This window comes from Pelodiscus sinensis, chromosome 19 (assembly GCF_049634645.1).
Source record: "Pelodiscus sinensis isolate JC-2024 chromosome 19, ASM4963464v1, whole genome shotgun sequence".
Taxonomy (NCBI): domain Eukaryota; kingdom Metazoa; phylum Chordata; order Testudines; family Trionychidae; genus Pelodiscus; species Pelodiscus sinensis.
The window spans coordinates 27,527,033-27,549,603 of record NC_134729.1 but is presented as its reverse complement, the minus strand read 5'-3'; the positions used below and the strand labels follow the sequence as shown (position 1 = coordinate 27,549,603).

At 58.8% G+C, this 22,571-nt stretch overlaps 3 protein-coding genes across 4 annotated transcripts in view; 1 reads left to right on the top strand and 2 right to left on the bottom strand.

Annotated features, from left to right (window-relative positions):
- The window catches only part of MOB3A (MOB kinase activator 3A), a 33,426-nt gene extending 31,899 nt beyond the window's left edge, over positions 1 to 1,527 (bottom strand). The window contains exon 1 of the mRNA XM_075903224.1: positions 1,394 to 1,527. The gene's annotated coding sequence lies outside the window, so the exon portion shown is untranslated. The remainder of the gene's footprint in view (positions 1 to 1,393) is intronic.
- A 4,189-nt stretch (positions 1,528 to 5,716) lies between these two features.
- IZUMO4 (IZUMO family member 4) lies at positions 5,717 to 20,619 on the top strand. The gene is given in 12 exon segments (XM_075903210.1): positions 5,717 to 5,797; positions 5,799 to 5,949; positions 9,918 to 9,998; positions 12,326 to 12,397; positions 15,169 to 15,195; positions 15,517 to 15,592; positions 15,880 to 15,927; positions 16,973 to 16,987; positions 17,661 to 17,708; positions 18,374 to 18,391; positions 19,119 to 19,141; positions 20,084 to 20,619. Coding segments are annotated over 12 exon segments (747 nt in total). The 3' UTR covers positions 20,191 to 20,619.
- AP3D1 (adaptor related protein complex 3 subunit delta 1) overlaps positions 20,502 to 22,571 on the bottom strand; it is an 88,510-nt gene continuing 86,440 nt past the window's right edge. For both annotated transcript variants that reach the window (XM_075903208.1, XM_075903209.1), the window contains one exon: positions 20,502 to 22,427. In XM_075903208.1, coding sequence (XP_075759323.1) covers positions 22,332 to 22,427 — 96 coding nt within the window. In that variant the 3' untranslated portion in view covers positions 20,502 to 22,331. The remainder of the gene's footprint in view (positions 22,428 to 22,571) is intronic.

The window sequence follows — 22,571 nt, the reverse complement described above, 5'->3', positions numbered from 1 at the left end:
CACCGGGGTCCGGCCACAGTCCGGGGGGCCCCTCGCAGGCACCAGCTTTCGAAAGTGCCCTGGGTCCCCGCGCCCCCAAAGGCTGCCAAGCAGCTGAGCGGGGTGGGGGGGGCCCTGAGGGAGGGGGAGACGCTGGGGGGGCGGGGGGTGCTCAGCACCCAGCAGCGTGTCCCTGGGGGGCGCCAGCCGTGGGAGTGGGCAGCGACGGCGGCCAGCCCAGCCCCCCAACCACACCCGGGCAGCCAATCTGGGCCCCAGGGGGGAGCGGTCAGTGGCCCCCACGAATGCACCCGCCACGCCCTCGTGGACGTGGGCCACCTGCTGTCTGGGCGGCGTGGCGCCCGGCGTGGCGCCTGGCGTGGCTGGTGCCCAGGAGCCGCTGCGTGCACAGCTGGGCCCGCTCTTCTGGCACAGCCAGGGCTTCTGCGAGCCTGCCCAGTTGTCTAATGGGGCAAACCCAAAAGACCCTATTGCCCCACCTCTTGCTTCTTCCCTGAGGTCATGCCCCCTGCTCACTTTCCCCAGGCAGAGAGGGGCAGGGAGTTGGGGTGCAGAAGAGGGGGCTCTGGGACGGGGCTGAGATTAACTTTTTGTGGCCCCAGCTCCACAGACGTTTGTGGGTCCCTATGGGGGCAATGGAATGTGTCACGGGGAGATTGGTCCTTGGAACAGGGTGCAGGCCGGGGGCAATAGGGCATGGCACTGTGGGGGCGGCCCCACTCTGCCCGGTGTGAGGACACTGCTTACAAACCCGCAGTCACCAGGGGCACACTGGCCTGTCCAGCCCTGTGCTGTCTGCTCCCTTCCCTGTGGAGGTGGGTCCGTGTCATGTCATGCGGCCTCCCCACTCACACCCGTTGGCCCCACTAAGCCAAGCATGAGTGTTCCCCGGGAGCTGGGTGCTTGGGAGGCCACTCAGGAGAAATTCAACTGATTAGCAGGATTCCCACAACTCGGTTTACTTTCTACTAAGGGTGGTGCACATTCACCTGTGCCTTGGTGCACATAAAAATATTCCACACACGGATGGAAAAGAATAGAGGGGTCATTGCCTAGCACCCCTCCCCTTCCTCACAAATGCACAGTGCCCTGAATACCACCACCCCGGCCTGGCATTCCCCAACCATCAGTCCCACAACTGCCCAATATCCCACACACCCTCCCTCAGCCCTACTGTCCTACAGCCTTCCCCACTGCCCCACCCCTAAAACTACAGCACCTCACGCAGACCCCCTCCACTACCTAGCATCGCAGAATTCACATGCCTCCCCCACTGCGCAGCCCCTCCCACTCCTCATATCCCCACGTTCCATGCACAGACCCACTCCCCGCCCCCAGTGAGCCAGTGCAGACTATATATCCCCCCCTCCCAGCACAAGCCCCAGATCCTCACCCAGCCCTTATTGCCTGGTGCTGGTGCTCACGGTGCAGGAGGTGTTCTGGCTGATCCCTGCTGGGGCCAGTGGGGAGGGGCACTACCCTGCCAGCCACATCCGCTTCAGGACTTGGGGAGAGGCATCTCTCTACACTGCAGCCCTGAGCCCCTGCGTGAGGCTGAACGGGAAGCTCTGCAGCTGCACAGCTTAGCAGGAACTTAGGTCAGGGGGTGGGGAGGAACCGGCGGGCAGGGCCAGGGGGGTGGGGAGAAGCCCTGGCTGGCTGGGCGAGAGGAGTGCATGGTGGTGGGGAGAATCAGAGAAGTGGAGAGGAACCAGCTGCTCTGGGTGAAACACAAGTGAGCAGGCCAGACTGAGGCCCTTTTGAGTGTGAGCCTGGCACCATGGCATCAGCAGTGCCATTGAAAATCCGGTTCTGCTTTGGAAGGGAATTTGGGTGTGTGGGGTAGGCTCTGGGCTGGGGCAGGACGTTTGGGTCCAGGAGGGGGTCGGGGTGCTTACCTCCGGTGGCTCTGGAAAGCAGCCGGCACGCCCCTCTGGCAGCAGCTTTTAGGTGGCATGGGACCACACACCACTGCCTGCAGACACTGCCTCTGCAGCTCCCATTGGCTTCATTTCCCAGCCAATGGGAACTGCCGAGTCATCACTTGGGGCTGGAGCAGTGGGAGGTGGGGGCCTCCCCAGGGGCCGCCACCGAAGGGACATGCCAGCCACTTCCAGGAGCAGCATGGAGGGTGGGCAGGGAGCCTGCCTTAGCCCTGCTGTGCGGCAGCTAGTGGCAACTGGGAGCTCCTGTGGCCCAAAAGTCCCTTTAAATTGTCCAGACTTTTGGGCATATCCCCGCTTTGTCCCCATCAGTGGGCTGAGCTGAGGTCCCCCTCCCTCTGGTACCCAGGGCTGGACGCAGCTCCCTGCCACCTCCCCTGTGCAGGGTGGCCGGTGAGCTGGCTCTCCCCCTGCATGCCGGGCAGGTCAGTAAGCCTGAGTCACTCCCCCTGGCCTTCCCTCCAGCCCAGGACTCCTGTTGCTACTTGCTCCTCACCCTCACACATCCCTCCGTGCTCCACTAGGGGTCTCTCTTTCACCTCACGTGTATGGGCAAAACGGCATTTGTCTTGATCTAAATCAAACAAGACAAATGCCCAGTTTCATCAAAAAAGCTGGGACGGCAGGACAGGGCCGAGAAAAGGGGCTGTCCCAGCCATAGGGGACAGATGGTCTGGTCACCCTTGCCAAGGGATGCAATTGGCTGTTCTGACGTGAGGACGACGAAGCACGGCACCCTTTGCCATGCTGGGTAGAGCCGCGCCAACGCAGCGGTCACGCCGGAGCCTAGGCCCCTGGATAAACTCACCATGGTGGTGACTGGGTGAAAAAATCCCAGCAGCTCCTATGGTTCCCTCCTAATCCAGGAAGAGAAGGGGGCGGAGGATACGTTATTAGGAGATTTTAAACATTGTTTTACAATCTCAAACAACTCAGTGAAGATCGAGGTCCAGATTCTAATTTAGCTGTAAACCTGATACGTCCAGTGCATTGGGATTTGCACCAGGGTCACTGAAATCTGAATCTCGAACTACCGGCCTTGTCTACAGTAGGAAGGGTTTGCCAATACAGCTTTGCCCTGGTATAACTATCCTGACAGACTCCTGTAGTGGAGACGCCGGCTTATACTGGAGAGAGAAAGAGCCTGAATATGTGCCAGGTGCTTGAACCAAAGCAAGAATTATGCTCTGAGTAACAGGCAGACCTTGGCAAAAGCAGATTGTTTCCTGCAAGTTAAGTTACCCTTACTGCTGGGTATAGGGTCTTTCGCGTATACCCAAAGGTAAAAAACAATTCCAGCAAATGGACTTTTTTGCCCGTATGCTTTGTTTCCCACTCTTAACTGACATAATTATCACTGGCAAAATTTCTAAACGCAGACCACGCTCGTCCTTCTGAGACGTTGTCTCCTCACACACGTGGTACCACGTTAACTGTATCAGGTGTAGACTACGTGTAGACTACAGGGTTTTTCAAAGGTATCCCAGAAAAACTCAGCTGCGTCCAGGGAATGTGTCTGCTCTTCCGCTTGTTTTTGCAGAAGAGCAGATGTGCTCTATCGGAAGCCCTGTCTTCCTCCTCCCACGAGAAAGAGGAGGATTTTCTGAAATTTGGCCCAGTGTAGACGGGCCAAATTTTGGAAAAGCCTCTTCCTAAAAAACTATCGGAAAAAGGGACATAAATTGCCTTTTTCCTATAGATCATTGTAGTCTAGACATAGCCGCAGTGTAGTTAAAGCAGAACACTCCCCTTGTGGGGATGAATTAGACTGTTATGAACTGTATGGAGAACTCTCTCCCCAGAGGAATAACCCCTAGTGCACTTTCGTGCCTATGTAACTGCATCCATAGAGGCTGTTCCTGGCATCGTATATATATAGTAGCCCAATGTCTGTGACTCTGTAACGCTGAAATGCTGGCTGTTCCCTCTGGGTGGCGCTGTTGCCTGAGTCACGTCCTTCGCCTCCCACTGTGCTGCTCGGCTGACTTCTGTCAGGTGCCACGGTCCCCATGCAGCACAGAGGTGCAGCATGGGGACCACGGAGCCCAAACGGCCATTTGTGCTGCTTGCTCCCGCACGGCGGCCCAGCTAAGCGGTGCAGAAGTCAGCCGAGCGCCACAGCAGGGAGGCAAAGGGGGGCAGGGCGGTGATGTACACGGCCAGGGAGTGGGGCCTGGACGAGCGTGCATACCCAACGGAGACAGAGAGGAGGGTGGAGGAGAGTGGAGGAGACAGAGAGGAGAACGGAGGAGAGTGGAGAGAGAGTGAGAGGCAGGAGAAGAGAAAGAGAGAGGCAGGAGGTGGAGGAGAGCTGAGGGGGGGAAGCAGTAGGAGGAGGAGAAAGAGAGACGGAGCGAGAGACCGGAGGCTCAGGAGAGAAGATCGAGATAGAAAGGGAATAGGATGTGGAGAAGAGACCCGAAAATCCCATCTTATGATGAGCTAATTGGCTAGTTGTAAAGAACAGCTTTGTCTAACCCATCCCACAAGGAATAACGGGGCTGCCGACAAAGGGCTTTGATGTCGGCAGGGAAGCGTCCAGACTAGCGCACTGAGCGGACAAACAGCTGATCAGCTGTTTGTCGGCTCAGCGTGGCAGCCATGTAAATGTAAATGAAGCCGCGATCATTTAAATCGCGGCTTCATTTGCCTTTGCCTATGTGTCTAATCTACATGGCTCCATCGATGGAGCCATGTAGTCTAGACACAGCCTTAGAAACTTGGTTCCCTAGCTGTCTTTTCTCCCACACTTCATTTAGATCAAGGGTTCTCAAACTGTGGGTCAGAATCCCAAAGTGGGGGTCACCAAGGGTGATGTTAGACTGGCTGGGGTCCAGGGCCAAAGTCCAAGCCCCACGGCCCAGAGCCAAATCCCTGGCTCCCGTGCCCCGAGCAGTGGAGCTTGGGTGGGTTCCGGCTTCACTCCCGGTCCTAGGGTTGTGTAGCAATTGGTGTTGTCAGAAGGGGTCAGTGCAAAGGGATTTCTGAACCCGAGTTAGATGCTCAGCTTTTCAGAAGGGGGACTCTCTCTCCAGGGACAGCGCTTTGCACTAAAAGGCCCCGGCTACATCTGGGTCTCTAGGCCCTGCTGAAATGCCAGGAGTAAATCACGAGGAATAGTTAATCAGGGGGAAATCTCTATGGGAACTACGGGGGCTTCTCAGCTCCAGGCACCCCCCAGCCTCCCTCCCATGAAACCAACTCACCCCAAACTGCCTGTTTCCCCCCTAGCCCCCCACCAGCCCCCCAGTTACCCCCCCATCTCCCCAGGGAACGCCTCCCCCCATCCCCCAGGTAATCCCTCCCCCCTGACCCCTACTGACCCCTCCCCCCACCCCCCGGTAACCCCCCCGGCCCCCCAGTTACCCCTCCCCCCATCTCCCCAGGGAACCCCTCCCCCCCATCCCCCAGGTAATCCCTCCCCCCTGACCCCTCCCCCCACCCCCCGGTAACCCCCCCGGCCCCCCAGTTACCCCTCCCCCCATCTCCCCAGGGAACCCCTCCCCCCCCGGCCCCCCCAGTTACCCCCCATCTCCCAGGTAACCCCTCCCCCCCCGGCCCCCCGAGTTACCCCTCCCCCCAGTTACCCCTCCCCCATCTCCCCAGGGAACCCCTCCCCCCCCGGTCCCCCGAGTTACCCCTCCCCCCAGTTACCCCTCCCCCATCTCCCCAGGGAACCCCTCCCCCCCCCGGTCCCCCGAGTTACCCCTCCCCCCACCCCCCCGGCCCCCCCAGTTACCCCGCCCCCCGCTCTGTGACGCGCCGGGCGCTCGATGGGGGCGCGGCGGCTGCTCGGCCTGTGTCTGGGGGCGGCGCTGGCGCTGGGCGCGGCCCGGGGCTGCCTCCACTGCGACCCCCCCCTTCGCCGCGCGCTTCGCCGCCTACCGGCCCCGCCTCAGCCGCAAGTCCTGGGCCCCGGGCGAGGTCCCGGCCGCGGGCCGCCTGCTGCGGGGCTGGGCCCTGGGCACCGTGCGGGGGCTGCGCCTCGGCATCCCCGCGCAGATCCGTGAGTGCCCCCCCCGCCCCCCCCGGGACCCCCCCGGGACCCCCCGCCCCCCCGGACCCCCCCGACCCCCACCCCGGGCCTCGGCATCCCCCGCGCAGATCCGTGAGTGCCCCCCCGCCCCCCCCGGGACCCCCCCGACCCCCCCGGGACCTCCCCAGGGACCCCCCGCCCCCCCGGACCCCCCCGACCCCCACCCCGGGCCTCGGCATCCCCGCGCAGATCCGTGAGTGCCCCCCGCCCCCCCCGGGACCCCCCCAGGGACCCCCCCGGGACCTCCCCAGGGACCCCCCGCCCCCCCGGGACCCCCCCAGGGACCCCCCCCGGGCCTCGGCATCCCCGCGCAGATCCGTGAGTGCCCCCCGGAACCCCCCCAGGGACCCCCCCGGGACCTCCCCAGGGACCCCCCGCCCCCCCGGGACCCCCCCAGGGACCCCCCCCCGGGCCTCGGCATCCCCGCGCAGATCCGTGAGTGCCCCCCGGGACCCCCCCAGGGACCCCCCCGGGACCTCCCCAGGGACCCCCCGCCCCCCCGGGACCCCCCCAGGGACCCCCCCCCGGGCCTCGGCATCCCCGCGCAGATCCGTGAGTGCCCCCCGCCCCCCCGGGACCCCCCCAGGGACCCCCCGCCCCCCCGGGCCTCGGCATCCCCGCGCAGATCCGTGAGTGCCCCCCGCCCCCCGGGACCCCCCCAGGACCCCCCCGCCCCCCCCGGGACCCCCCCGCCCCCCCGGGACCCCCCCAGGACCCCCCCGCCCCCCCCGGGACCCCTCAGGACCCCCCCGCCCCCCCCGGGACCCCCGGGCCTCGGCATCCCCGCGCAGATCCGTGAGTGCCCCCCCCGCCCCCCCCGGGACCCCCCCGGGACCCCCCCCCGGGCCTCGGCATCCCCCCGCGCAGATCCGTGAGTGCCCCCCGCCCCCCGGGACCCCCCCGGGACCCCCCCCGGGCCTCGGCATCCCCGCGCAGATTCCGTGAGTTGCCCCCCCCCGCCCCCCCCGACCCCCCCCGGGCCTCGGCATCCCCGCGCAGATCCGTGAGTGCCCCCCCCGCCCCCCCCGGGACCCCCCCGGAACCCCCCCCCCCCCCGGGCCTCGGCATCCCCGCGCAGATCCGTGAGTGCCCCCCCGCCCCCCCGGGACCCCCCCGGGACCCCCCGCCCCCCCCGGGCCTCGGCATCCCCGCGCAGATCCGTGAGTGCCCCCCGGGACCCCCCCGGGACCCCCCCGCGGGCCTCGGCATCCCCGCGCAGATCCGTGAGTGCCCCCCGCCCCCCCGGGACCCCCCCGGGACCCCCCCGCCCCCCCCGGGACCCCCCCCCGGGCCTCGGCATCCCCGCGCAGATCCGTGAGTGCCCCCCCCCGCCCCCCCCCCGGGCCTCGGCATCCCCGCGCAGATCCGTGAGTGCCCCCCGCCCCCCCCAGGGACCCCCCCGGGACCCCCCGCCCCCCCGGGACCCCCCCAGGACCCCCCCGACCCCCCCCCCGGGCCTCGGCATCCCCCGCGCAGATCCGTGAGTGCCCCCCGCCCCCCCGGGACCCCCCCGGGACCCCCCGGGACCCCCCCCAGGACCCCCCCGACCCCCCCCCGGGCCCTCGGCATCCCCGCGCAGATCCGTGAGTGCCCCCCGCCCCCCCCAGGACCCCCCCGGGACCCCCCCGACCCCCCCCGGGCCTCGGCATCCCCGCGCAGATCCGTGAGTGCCCCCCCGCCCCCCCTGGACCCCCCCAGGACCCCCCCGACCCCACCCGGGCCTCGGCATCCCCCCGCGCAGATCCGTGAGTGCCCCCCACCCCCCCGGGACCCCCCCCAGGAAAACCCCGACCCCCCCCCCCCGGGCCTCGGCATCCCCGCGCAGATCCGTGAGTGCCCCCCGCCCCCCCGGGACCCCCCCAGGACCCCCCCGACCCCCCCCCCGGGCCTCGGCATCCCCGCGCAGATCTGTGAGTGCCCCCCACCCCCCCCAGGACCCCCCCCCGGGACCCCCCGCCCCCCCGGGACCCCCCCAGGACCCCCCCGACCCCCCCCCGGGCCTCGCATCCCCGCGCAGATCCGTGAGTGCCCCCCGACCCCCCCCCCCGGGCCTCGGCATCCCCGCGCAGATCCGTGAGTGCCCCCCCCGGGACCCCCCACCCCCCCCCGGGCCTCGGCATCCCCGCGCAGATCCGTGAGTGCCCCCCGGCCCCCCCGGGACCCCCCCAGGGACCCCCCCCCGACCCCCCAGGGACCCCCCAGGCCTCGGCATCCCCGCGCAGATCCGTGAGTGCCCCCCGCCCCCCCGGGACCCCCCGACCCCCCCCCCCCGGCCTCGGCATCCCCGCGCAGATCCGTGAGTGCCCCCCCCCCGGGACCCCCCACCCCCCCCGGCCTCGGCATCCCCGCGCAGATCCGTGAGTGCCCCCCCGGGACCCCCCCCGGGCCTCGGCATCCCCGCGCAGATCCGTGAGTGCCCCCTGCCCCCCCGGGACCCCCCTGCCCCCCCCCCGAGACCCCCCCCCCGGGCCTCGGCATCCCCGCGCGATCGTGAGTGCCCCCCCCGGCATCCCCCCGGGCCTCGGCATCCCCGCGCAGATCCGTGAGTGCCCCCCCGCCCCCCCCCCCCCGACCCCCTCCCCCGGGCCTCGGCATCCCCGTGCAGATCCGTGAGTGCCCCCCGCCCCCCCGGGACCTCCCCGGGCCTCGGCATCCCCGCGCAGATCCGTGAGTGCCCCCCCGGGACCCCCCCGGGCCTCGGCATCCCTGCACAGATCCGTGAGTGCCCCCCCGCAGCCCTCCCAGATACCCCCCCCCGGGCCTCAGCATCCCCACGCAGATCCGTGAGTGCCCCCCGGTACCCCCCGCCCCCCCAGACATCCCCCAGGCCTCGGCATCCCCGCGAGCATCCGTGAGTGCCCCCCGATGTGCCCCCCCCGATACCACCCCGGTATCCCCGTGCATATCCGTGAGTGCCCCCCCGGCCCGGCCCCCGACACTCCCCCCCGGCCCCCCGGGACCCTCCGGCGCCCCCTCCAGACATCCCTCTGGCCTCGGCATCCTCGCACAGATCCATGAGGGCCCCCCCCCGTGTCCTCCTGGGACCCTCCACCCCGCCCCCCCCAACATTCCCCTCCCCAGTCCTCAGCATTCCTGCACAGATCCGTGAGTGCGCGCCCCTCCCGGCCCCCCACCCCCTCCCCGGGACCTTCCGCCCCGCCCCCCCCGGACGCCCCCCGGCCTCGGCATCCCCGCGCAGATCCCCTCGGCCCGGGTCCCTGGGACACCCCCAGGCTCTGCATCTCCGCCTTTCCTCCCCACAAAGACCCCTCCTACCCGGCCCCGCCCTGTTACACCCCCAGCCCTGTCTTGCCCTTCCCATGACCCAGGGACACTCTCCCCCCACCCTCCCCCTGATACCCCCTATTTCATTTAGCAAATGCCCCATTCATAAAACAGTGTTATTAGCTCCCAGGGTATTTGGTGTTCTTGCTCACAGCCTCAGAGCCTGGAATTGTATGACCATGGGAACATCTAGGCTCCCATTGAATTGTATGGGAGCACCCCATTACACTTTGGGGTGTTTTTAAAAAGCGTGCTCCTAGCCCTTGCACGTGTCCCAGATGTGCCTTAAATGCTTGAAAACAGAAGGCAAATGAAAAATAAACCCCAAATGTATAATTTAAAAAAATCATGATTTTGAGGTGCCTCACTCCAGATTTTTGAACACCTGGAATTGACAGTGCGGAAAAAGCGGAGGGTTGTTTTGAGCACTAAGTTGCTGTAGTTTTGAGGTGAAGTTTACTCCAGTACAGAGAAGTCACACAAGGCGGGGCACAGTACATAACCATGTTTAAGGGGGTTTCGGATGGAGAGCTTTTAACCGATGTTTCTAGATTCCGTAGCTCGTACTATGGTCACTGAACTAGGTGCTCACCACTTCTAGTGAGCTCGGGGACTCAAACTGGGATTTCCTCTTCTCTCTTCTACGTTCCCAGCTCCAGATAAGCTGCACGAAATTGCAGCCGCAGTGTACAAAAAGCTCGATGCGCTCTTGAGTAAGAAAACGTACCCACCTGGTAAGTTAGCAGACTTGCGAGAAGGGGCATGCGGAGTCCGGAAGGGTTGATGATCTGGAACGGCTGCTGGCCTCCTGAAGAAGAGGAATGGATCTGGATGGTGGGGCTTGATCTCGGAAGGTGTCACATACAAACCTCCCTCAGACCTCATGGGGCCAGGGCCATGTGACATGTAATTTCACTGGTGGTGTTTTGCTGACAAAATATAAGCATTAGTATTATACCTTGAATGGGGGTCATTTCCGTGTGATGCTTAAGTGGCGAACAAATGGCTTTCATCCCTTTTTTATGCATGATGTCCGAAGACAGCCAAACAGTGTTTTTCCAGAATGATTTGATTTTTTTCCCCTGGAAAGATCGGGAATTCCTCTGGCCTTCCTTGGCTTTGCTAGAAGACTGGGGGATATTGGTAATGCAAGGCAGGAGTTTCCAGGCACATTCCCCCCCGTTATTTCTCAAGAGATGCCAGGGTTATGTAGGTTTTAGCAACAACAAAATAAGAGTTTTAAGCCATCTGTATAAAAATCACTTCCCACCTCATCACGTTTCACGTCTGTATGATCGGATATCATAGCCCAGGCTCCGAGGCCCAGACATCTGTAGTGCATCTGGGCGACGGGAGGGATCGCTTGAGGGTTCCTGTTCTGTTCATTTCCTCCGGGGCACCTGGCATTCTGGAAAAACACCACACAGTGGGCGAGATGGACCGTTGGTCTGACCCAGCCTGGCTGCTCTTAGGTCTTCTAGGACAGTGTTTCTCAAACACCCAGGGGCTCCGTGGGGTTGACAAACTGGAAAGCCTTCAAAAGCATAATTGAGAATTGCCTTGAATTGACGCAATTAACACACACCGCTGGGGCTCTGCATACATTTTTACTCATGTAAGGGCTTCAGAGCCCAAAAAGTTTGAGAACCGCTGGTCTAGGAAAACAAGATGACAAAACTTTCATTTTCCGTGTTAAACGGGAGCAGGAATTTCCCCCTTTTTAAAACGTTCAAGCTGCTCATCTTCATCATAAAGAGTCACAAGCCAGAAGAGAATCCCAGCAGAGTCTTAGGGATGTGAATGGTTAACCGGGGAATCGGTACGCGTCTCCCTTGCTTGCTGATTATGGTTTAACTGGCTGGGGCTGGAGCAGGCCTTTGCCTGAGGCAGACAGGGGGCTGCTCCAGCTGAGACCGGTGTGCCATGGCCAAGGGCACTCCAGCCCGGCCCGGCGCACCACACACAGGGGACCTCCAGTTCTCCTGGAGCAGTCCCTGACTGTAGCGGACCCGGCCTGGACAGAGCCGTCTCAGGCCGCGAGCGAACCAACCCAGCCGGAGCAACCCTTGGATGAGTCAACAGGGGGCCCTTGTAGCCAAGAGGGCGAATGGAATATTAGGCTGCATTAGGAGGAGTGTTGCCAGCAGATCCAGAGAAGTGATTATTCCCCTTTATTCCCCTCTGGGGAGGCCACATCTGGAGTCTTGCGTCCAATTCTGGGCCCCCCACTACAGGAAGGATGTGGACACATTGGAGAGGGTCCAGCGGAGGGCAACCAAAATGATCAGGGGGCTGGAGCACATGACCTACGAGGAGAGACTGAGGGATTTGGGCTTGTTTAGTCTGCAGAAGAGAAGAGGGAGGGGGGATTTAGTAGAAGCCTTCAAGTACCTGAGGGGGGTTCCGAAGAGGCTGGAGAAAGGCTGGTCTCAGTGGGGGCAGGTGGCAGAACAAGGAGCAATGGGCTCCAGTTACACTGGGGGAGGTCTAGGTTGGATCTTAGGAAAAACGATTTCCCTAGGAGGGTGGGGAAGCCCTGGGATGCGTTACCTAGGGAGATGGTGGAATCTCCATTTCTAGAGGTTTTTAAGTCTCAGTCCTGGCTGGGATGAGTGAGTTGGGGTTGGTCCTGCTTTGGGCAGGGGGCTGGACTCGATGATCGACTGATGGATTTCGGGGGCACGACCAGTTGAACGTGAGGGGTTCCCCACTCCCCTCGTTCTCCCCCATCCCCAAGATGGCACCCGTGCTGGCACTACAACCTCCTGCGAAAATGGAGGTAGCGCCGGCTTCCTGCGGCGGGTGGGGACATCCCACAGCTGTGCGCCAGATCCGGCGTCTCAGGAAGCACGCGCACTGCTCCTCTCCTCGGGCAACTGGTGGTGGCTCTTACGCCGCTCCCAGGGTGGGCGGAGGTGGAGCAGGACTCAAGCCCACCATCCTGCGCTCCGCCGGCGAGTGCCCTACCCCCTAAGCCACTCCAGAACCCACGCCCTAAGCGGCTCGGAGTCCGTGAGTGGCTCTGCCCGGGAAGAACTGACGTGTCATTCTCTTTTTGAAGGGGTTCTCCCTCAGACCCTGGAGGCCATTTTTCAGAGCCAGATCCAGATGCTGCAGGGAGCGATCATTGAAAGTGAGTCATTTCCTGGTGCTCTCCGCACGCCATGAGCTCTGCTGTGGCGCTGGGCCATGGCAGAGAGCGCAGAAGGCAAGGCGGGATGCGGGGCACTGGTGGGGCTCACTGGCATTGTGAGGGGAGGGGGTGCGGGGCAAAGGGCTGCCAGTCTTGGCAGGAGGCTCTCAGGGAAGGGCGCAGGGGGCGTTACCAGACAGGCAGCGATCCCGCAGCACGGTGGGAAAGGGGCCAGTATCTGTGAGTCAGGAGCAGGCTGGGGGCCGGGAGATGTCTGGGCAGGACGACTCTGCAAGGCCATGGAAGGTCATGGGGCCTAGCAGGGAGATCTCATCCTGGAACGTAGAGGGAAGATTGCTGAGCGGGTCGGGGGTGTTCTCCAGCTTCCCCCTAGTGCAGTGTTTCCCAACCAGGGTTCCGCAGACAATTGTCAGGGGTTCTGCGAGAAACTGTGGAATAAATAAATAAAAATGTTAAATATCGCAAACAATTCCAAATATCCCTCAAAATATCACGGGAATTTTTGTCCGGCAATTGGCAATACTGGAGTAATCTTCATACGCTACCAACTGCCTCTTTGTTTTGTTTTGGTCAGTTCATCTCTAAGGTTATATTTAGTTGTATTGTGCCTGCCCTTCTGCTTCCCAGAATTCTCTGTGTTTCTAGCGCACGTTACGGTTGTTCGCTATTTTGTAGATTTGTAGTCTTTGCGCAGTTTTGTAATTAACATTTTTATCGAAACTGTGGTTGTTTTCGTGTATCTAAAATCTCACCTACGTAACAGTATTTTCATACGGCCGTCGAAAATAAAAGAAATGTGGAAGTGTATGAAAAGAAGGCGTGTCAGTGAAGGAAAGGACAGTGAAAATGAATCAAAATGATCAGAGCAAAGTACAAATGAAACAGGAAGAGAAGTGACCGATATTAAAAAAAAAATTCACCTTTACAATGACAGTTACTTGGCCATGGGTTTTACATGGACTGGAGATGAAAATTGCCCCGTTCCATTGTGCATTGTTTGCGGGGAAAAAACTAACACACACAGCTATGGCCCTGGCCAAGTTAAATCGACACTTCACTACTAATCACTGCCACTTGTCAAATAAAACGGTTGATTACTCTCAACGACTTTTGGATTCACAAGGAAAACAACGTAAAGTTTTTGAGACGAAGGTACCAATCAGTGAAAAGGCTCAAGAAGCAAGCTATTTTGTAGCTGAGCTAGTTGCACAAAAAATGAAAAGTCACATTATTGCTGAAAGCCTAATAATGCCTGCTTGTAAAATAATAGTGAGTACAATGATAGGCAAAGAGGCTGAAAGTGAAATTGACAAAGTTCCTGTTTCTAATAATACTATTAGTAGGCGTGTGGATGACATGTTGAAGATGTCTTGTCTGAAATACTAAAAAATACTAACTTTGCTCTCCAAGTCGACGAGTAATGGCTACGTCTAGACTGGCATGATTTTCCGCAAATGCTTTTAACAGAAAAGTTTTTCCGTTAAAAGCATTTGCGGAAAAGAGCGTCTCGATTGGCACGGACGCTTTTCCGCAAAAGAACTTTTTGCGGAAAAGCGTCCGTGCCAATCTAGATGCGGTTTTGCGCAAGAAAGCCCCAATCGCCATTTTCGCCATCGGGGCTTTTTTGCGCAAAACAGTTTTTAGCTGTCTACACTGGCCCTCTTGCGCAAAAACATTTCTGGAAAAGGGCTTTTGCCCAAATGGGAACATCAAAGCATTTGCACAAGAAGCACTGATTTCGGACAGTAGAACGTCAGTGCTTTTGCACAAAATCAAGCGGCCAGTGTAGACAGCTGGTAAGTTTTTGCGCAAAAGCGGAAAACTTGCGAGTCTAGATGCAGCCAACAAGTAAAGCTCAGCTGTTGACATTTGTACGATTTGAAAACGAAGGTGAAATAATGGAAAATTTTTGTTGTTGTAAAGAGCTGCTGGAAACGACCAAAGGTCAAGACATTTTCAACATCTTGTCTTATTTGGAATCCTGTGGTTTGTCATGGAGCCAGAGTATTGGAATTTGCACTGACGATGCCCCCTCAATTATCGGCTCAATAAAAGGCTTTGTTACACTCGTCAAAGAAAAAAGCCCTGATGTTGTAACGACCCACTGCTTCCTCCATTGGGACGTTCTTATTTCAAAACTATTGGGGAGGATTTAAAACAAGCCCTTGATGTAGCTGTGAACATGGTCAATTTTATAAAGCAAGCGCCCTCTTCAGTCACACATGTTTGCAAAGCCGTGTGAAAATATGCAGAAAGACCATGTGACTGACTCTCCTTCTACACACCGATGTTAGATGGCTTTCAAGAGGGAACGTTTTAACAAGGGTATTTGAGCTGCGAGAGGAACTTCTGCTTTTCTTCAAAGATAATAAAGCCAGTTTTTCTGATGTTCTTGGAGATACAAAATGGCTGCTGAAACTAGCCTACTTAGCAGATATTTATCAGCCCTTAAACACCTTGAACACCACCATGCAGGCCCAAAAGAAAACATTCTAAGTTCCACAGACAAACTTCTTGCATTCAAGAATAAACTCAAGGTTTGGAAAAGACACCTTTCAAGTGGAGATATTGAAATGTTTCCGCTCCTCCTTCAGTTTCAGAGTCAGACAGATTAGAAAGAAGTCATCCCATTAATTACCAGTCACTTGGAATCACTGCCAGAAAAGCTTGACCGATACTTTCCTTGTCATCAGAAACAGGGCTAGGAACCCTTTTGTTGAGTTCTCACAAATGCTCTCTGCTCTCCCTAGGCAGACTGGAGTGTGAGCGGCACTGTGGTGAGTCAGCGTGATTTGCGGGGCTCCTCGTGAATGATTTCGATCTGCGGTTCTCAGGTCCTCCCACCCTGCCACCCCCCATTCCGGGTAGCCCTGTGGGGAGAGCAAGGTGGGCCCTGCTCTAAGACCCGTGGTCTAGACACGTCAGCGTCAGCCAAGGGGTGTCCTGGTCCATTAAAGTTCATGGAAAACTCCGATGGTCTTCAGAGGGGTTGGGATTTCACCCCCTAAACTCCACTGCTCCAGCAGCAAACAAAAGTTACTGCAGAGCAAATAATGGGCAGGTCCCACCTCGGTCAGTTTCGCTCTTGTGTGTTACAGGAATCTTTAGGTACGACGCCATCTCCTGCACGAATTGTAACTTCTCCAGACCAGCCTGCTTTGGATATAACTGCGAGTAGGGAGCACGTCTTTATATGGAGGGAGTGTGTGTGTGAGAGAGAGAACTGGGTGTCAGCAAACCCTGCCGTTTCATTAAGTCCAGGAACAGTGGTAGCTGCCCGAGAGAGGGTGGAGGAAATAGATGTATCATATAAAGAGAAGAGATTAGCAATTGGCTGTTGATTAGCCAGGTGGCTCCTTTTCCCTCCATTAAAAGAGAAACACCTAAAAAAAGTTCTTACCCCTCCTGCCTACGCAGCTACCTCTCCCCAGATGGGTTCAGCCCTGCCCTTTCTTCAACAGGTCATCAGAAGAGTGGGAAGCAGCCTTGAAAGGCCTTTTTGATTACATGTAAGTGTCAGCTCCGTGCTGGGTTTCCCAGGAGAAAACGCGTCTTCCTAGTGAGGACGTGGCCCAGTGGAGACCTTGGTTTCGGTTACCCGGGTTTTAAATCAGCTTTCCAAATGCAGCATGCGGCTCTGACCCTGCAGCCCAAACTCACCCCAGTACCCCCGTGAACCTGGCTGGGACCAGGCCTGCTAATTCAGATTCTGAGGCCAGACGGGTTACTGAGCTGTGAGCGCCAGGCCGAAGGGCTTCCCCAGCAGAATTCCTGTCTGACTCATGTGGACAAACACCCTCCCTCCCCCGCTTGAACAATTCCCAGGGACGGAGACCGTAAACCCGAACCCGCAGGGCTCCGCTGGTTGGTGGAAATGCAGCCAGGGATGTCACAGGTGGGGGAGGGGTTTAAGAACTACTTCGACCCCGTTGGTCCCTCATCCACCAAGTGGGCCTAGCAGGGGTGGGGACGTGGCTTTGGTTCTTGCTCCCACCATCTGCAGCGATGGAGCTTTGGCCGCTCGCCTGCCCTCTGGCCAGGGAAGCCCACGGGCTGAAGAGGGTGGTCCCCGAAAACGCCGTGGGGCTGCGATTTGGGCAGGGAGACAGCAGTCCTGGTCCATACTCCTGCAGAGGAGTAGAGAGGCCCCTAGGCTGCAGCGCATGCTGGGCTGGTGTCTTCTGTCCCTTAGCAAGAGCTGCCGGCAGTGCTGGAGGGGTGGGCTCTGGGTTTCCTCTTCTCTGGCCCGGCCGTAGCGGAGGGCGGCTACGGTAGCTTAACATTTGCTCCTGGAGGCCCGTGCCCGGGTTGAGGGCTGCTCCACAGTAGTTAATTCCAGTGGGTTTATTTATTCCGCTGGCCGCCAGCTGTGCAGTAAGGGGTTGTCCCTGTACCACGTCCTGCCCACCCATTGCACATGCGCTGAGCCAAGCACCCCAGCCTAGTAAGACCCCCTCCCTCTGCGCCCTGGGACGGCCAACCCTAGGAGGTGAGACGCCGCCTTCAGCAGCTGGGACAACCCCTGACGCTCACTGTCTCTTTCTTCTTTTTCAGAAACAAGCTGTACCAGTAAGTGGGGCGTTTTCCCTTCCTGGGTAGAGGGCTCCCGGGGAGTCAGGACCAGCAGCAGATGTTCTCTCTCTGCCTCTAGTATTTGCCACTCCAGTGACGCCCTGGAGGGAAGCAGGGAGCGGAAATGGTGGAGCCCTCTCTGAGGCCCGGGTGGACGGTGTGCGGCGGGAAAGGGGACCCTTGGCTGCTATGGGCTCAGATTCTCCTTTCACCCAGCTGGGGCGGGGGTGGGGGTTCCCTGGACGGGAGGCAGGTGAGAGCCGCATTGGGCCGAGTCGGGCAGTCAGGGAACGAGCCCAGGACCCCCGAGATGGGCTCTGGGGAAATCGCTTCTCTGGCTCAGAAACCAGCAGGAGGCGAAGGCCCAGGGGAGGGCTCTGCCTTCACTGGTGAATCCCAGCTGGTGGGACAGGAGGCCACTCGGGCAGAGCTGCCAGCACCAAGGCCACCCCTCGAGTGCAGCACTGTGGGCAGGCCAGGGACAAACTTCCTGGGGGGACCCACCCCTCTGAGCAGCTGTGCCCCCTCGCCCAGCAGCACAGGGTGGGGGAGGAGCTGAGCTGGAGTTTACCAGGGACAGGGATGGGGTCGTGCTCTCACGGCCTGGCTCCGTGGCAGCCTCCACGCTCCTCTGCCCCGAAGGGCCGCTAAGCTCCCGGTTTCTCCTCAGGCAATCAGCGAGGTGGATAGTTGCCCTGAGACGGATCCCAGGCTTCCAGTGAGTGGCTGTTCGGCTTCTGCTCCTTAAATGGCCTCTCCGAAGGCGAGGTTCCTGGCACAGCCGACGGTCTGGCAGCCCGGGAATCCCAGCCCGTGGTGCCCTCACGGCTGAACTCTGCCAGCTCAGCGCTAGGCCCGGGTCCTTCAAAGGGCTGGACTGACACCAGGCTGCCAAGTGCTTTTCCCCGGCTTGGCCCTCTACACCCAGGGCTGAGAGAGGCGCTGCTCCTGCCCGTAGCAGGCATTGCAGGGCTAGACTCCCCAGCCCTATTGCTTGGGGAAGGCGAGGGTCACGCGGCCGCTCAGTCCTGCAGCGATTGGTCCCGTTAATTCATATCGAGTCTGCGCAGTATGTGGCTGGGCAGTGGCGAAACAGCAGGCCCCGGGCCAGGGTGCTTAGCTCTGCCCCGACCTGAGCCACTTGGGGCAAGTGACTTTGTAACTGGCCCCCCCCCTTGTCTCAAGCAGGGTGTCTTGCTGGGCTGCACAACGAGGCCCTGGCCTTGTGTGGGGCCTACCGGCTCTCCCATAGCAACCTGTACTCCCCGGGGCACTAGCCTCCAGCCTGTTCTGGGCACAGCAGAGCTGAGCTGGCTGTGGGGGTCGGGGCAGGGGGTGGTTTTTGAGCAACGCTCCGCTCTCACAAGCATCTTTGTCTTTCAGCAACTGCACGTCCCACAGGTGAGTGGGCACCGGGAAGGGGAGGGATAATCTGAGCAGGGTCTGTAACCAGCCTCCCGCTCGGCCAGCAAAGGCGCCTCAGTGTGGAGGGGAACCCTTCCCGGGGCCGGGCCGGGCTGGGCTTTCCCTCACCGCTAGTTTGTGCCCACAGAAGCACAAAGCGGTTCTGCTCGGAGAGGCCCAGGTCGCTTTTAGTAATGCAGGCCTGTTCTCTCACGAGCAGGAGGGGGCAGGATTCACCCAGAGAACTATCCCCCCCCCCCCATTTCATTTTCCTCCCTGCTCCCCCATGTCAGTCGATTCCCCAGGGGATCAGGCAAGCAGCACACGTCGGTAAATGCAGCTTCTGGCCACAAGGCAGCACTAGTGTACACGGCCTAGGAACTGGCTTTGCAGTCTCTGCAGTGCAAAGTCTTAGCCTGGAAGGACCCTCTAGAATTAATCATGGGTTCCCAAACTGGGGGGGCATGAAGAAATTCTGGGGGGGAAGCCCCCCCATCCCCTCCCAAGTTTTGCTATTTTTGTTTTTTGGCCCTGCTCAGTTTTTTTGCTTAAGTTTTGCGGCTGTTGGTGGGGGGTGGGGGGTGATGCCAAAAAGTTTGGGAACCAGAGCTCTAGGTTGGAGGCAGAAAAAAATACTTTGCTGGCTGCTGCTTTTGACAGGGGCTGGGTTTGGTTTTTTTACTAGAAAACTATTAATCTCATGGTTTGATTTCCCTCCCTACAGCCCAGCAATGCTGAACTTCAGAAGTAAGTCTGCACACAGGACTCCGTATCACTGGGGCTGCTCTGGGGCTGGGGCTGCATTTGGCTAGTTCTGGGGTGGGTCTCCCTGGCCAGCAGCAGCACCGTGGCACACAGAATGCTGGCAGCCACCTAACCATGCTGGGCCCTGCTCACCGGAGATGGGGCGGGGGGTCCAGGCCCAGCTCTGTTGGGCCTGATGGGGGTGTCCTGTTGGGATAGGGTTAGTCAAATCCCTAGTTTAGACCCCCAGGAAGGGCTCCCCAGTGGGCAGTACTGCTGGGGTTTACTGGCCTGCACAGAGCCGTGGAAGAGGCAGCCTGCGGTCGATCTGCAGCCCAGGATGACGAGGGGTCTCTTGGGCAGCTTCTCCGACAATGGTTCTCACACTCACTAGAGTTTGCTTCAGGGTGCTGGTTCCATTTGTCTTCAATTCCAAATGCACAAGGGGGCATCAGTGCCCCTCTAGCCACAGGACTGACACCAGGGCAGGCCCACTCCTTGCTCTTCTCCCCCCCCCCCCAGCTCTGCCAAGCCACCTCACCTGTGAACCCTGGCGGTTTTATTATCCAGAAGTTTTTCTTCCCAGCTGAGATGAGGGCAAACTCTTCCCTGGGCCCGACAGCATATTTGAGCCCAGGTCTGGTTCTTTGCTTTGCCCTTGAAACCGAAGCCACAGGAGCGTGAGGCAGCCAGGCTGCTCTGTGCTCCAGCCATCTGAGTGCAGCTTTCCCTTGGGTCCTGTTCTGGCTGGCGCGCTAGCTGCACACAGCCGATTGCCTCACAAGGGTGTTTCCTCAACCGGCCCCTCCTTCCCTGGGTATGCACAGAGATTACTGCACTAGCTCCATTCAGCGGACAGGCCCAGATCAGGAGCCCAGTGGCAGCTGTGCTTTTCAGGCCAGTACAAGTGCTACATGGATGTGTTTGGTGTCTTCTGCCCCTAAGGGATAAATGCCACCATGTCAGAGACTTGGCGCAAGGCACTTGCGAGCAGGAAGACAACTGGATGGCAGAAATACAGGAACCCCCCCACCGGAGTGATCGACTGCTAAGCTGCATTTTAGTAAAACGAGCCTCTCCTTGGAATGTATTAGGGGAATGGGAAATTAAAGCTTCGAATCACTCAGCAGGATGCTGTTACTCCTCTCAGACTGTTCAAAATGCAGCAAGCCACTGACAGCAGGAAACCACTTTCTACCCAAATGCCTACATGACATTTCCCTACCCTTCAGCTGCTGTATCCACCCCAGAGCTGGCTGCAATTGCAGTGACAGGGAAAAATCTCTTGAAAATGGTTTATAAAATCCTCATCGGCCACTCTGAAGAAAAGGCTGCAAGCAGAGTAAAAGTATAAAAATCAAAATTAACTTTTGTTTTGAAATTTTATTAGATCATCTTGACACAAAATTGTTACAGCAGCTTGTGGTCTGTCTTTGTAAGGGAATGTTGATAGCAAATAAATTCTTTAATATAACACATCATACAGTTTCAAAGGTCTAGAATCACTGCACAGGATTCCTGAAGAGACTCTACATGCTAAAGTGACAGTTTTCATCCATGAATTTTTAATTCCCCGCCCTCGCTGATTACGGAACATTCTCCTTTAAGACCATTTGAATATGTTCAGTTTCTAATACACTAACTGGCTAACCAAGGGAGGTGGATGGTCATTACCAAACACACTACGGCGCCAGCATTCAGTGCTGGGCCTCGCAATACGCCCCACTTGGGGGAGAGGGTAGAGGTGCAGCGTCTCTCTCCAAAGGTGAGATGAGGGTGAAGCGCTGACCTCACCTTTTGTCCCCAGGCTGCAGGGTATGTATCACACGTCTACTGTGCAATACTGACGGTTGTTGTGGGGGGAGAGGGGAGTCACCAAAAAATTAAGTGCAGACATTGTACACGTCTATCTACTCACAGGGGCCCCTCTGGAATAGCAAGTGGCAGTTCTTCACCCACATCTCAGTTAACTGCTTAGCACAGGCCAAGTCTGCTGGAAACAGAACAGCACACAGAATGTGAAAACGAGTGATCCTGGAAAGCGATGCCAGCCAGGCAATAGTCCAGTCCTTAGTTGTACTTCAGTGGCAGAAAACACCCTTTCCAGCCAATGATTCCAAGTGAATTCTCACCAACAGAGTCGTTTTGTCAGACCCTCCTTCGCAGCCTGGTAGTAACTCTATCGCAAGCACAAATGTGTCGAGTTCTCCAGCCACTCCTGCCCTTCCCCTTATCTGTGCAGGTATGTCTGGGCTGGGCCAGCACACTTTTCCCAGTGCCAATTAAACACACTGTCACAGCGCAACACTGAGAACACGGAAACCGACAGTCTGGAGCAGGAGGTATTTTCAGTGGCTCTTTCTCCAACCTGCTACTGGTCACAACCTCATCTGCTGAGCCACAGTATAAAGAAATTAAAAAACAGGAACAAAAACCCTTTGGATTTCTCCTTTCTTTGCTACATTCTAACTTTTCAGGAATGTGAGGTCTCGGCTGTGCTTTGTGAAGTCCACTGAAATCACTGGCGGGGAGATGTTCAATAGGCCTTGTTTCGGGGTGAACAGGAGCAAAGGACTGAGGAATCCACCAACCCTTTTCAGCCCAGGTGGTAGCTGTCGTAATAGATAGGCGGGTCCGAGGCAGCTACCATCAGCAGAACCCCAGGAGGGTCCCCAACTCCTGCCAGGCGCATACAGATTCACTCTTAGGATATCAAGGGTGTTGATATTTGGGACCAAATGAACTTGGGGCAGAGAGGGTAGCTGCCTTCAGCGCCAAGGGCAGCTTTTGCTAAAATAACCCCTCCACTAAAGCAGACACATTCCACAGAGATGGGCCAAGACAGCCTCCTGTATTAACCAGGTTAACATGTGTAAGCCCCAGATGTTGCTCCCGCTAACCGTTCTGCTCCACCTGGGAGGCAGGCTGCACTGGATGGCTGGGAATGGCTGAATAAATAACCCCGAGGTCAGGCGCTCTGGGCTGGAAAGGGTTACACGCCCGCTGGTAAAAAGGTTCAAAATTAAACAGGGAACGTGCAGCCGTAAAATGTCTAAACTGCAAACGATAGTGGAGTTAACTGAAAAGCACGTGCCCCGAGATAGTACATGCGTACAAGGGAGACATGGAACACTTGGATCTGTCTTCACACCTTAAGTGCATCGCGTGTCGTTGCCACAGTTATAAAGAATATTCAGCACTTGGACAATGTCTCTTTCATCTCATCCAGCAAATTGCTCAGCAGGGTGGAATCGTTACATTTTCCGTCAACGGATACGGAATTCTCTCCCTTTAAAGAGAAGCGTTAGTCCGTTAGCCCCTCCGTCAGCAAGGCCAGGGGGTTCACTCCCGGTGGCGCCTGTGGCTCCCGCTCTGGTGCTCCCAGGATCTCCTCTGCCCCGCAGTACCGGACCCTGCTCAGTCAGGCACAGTG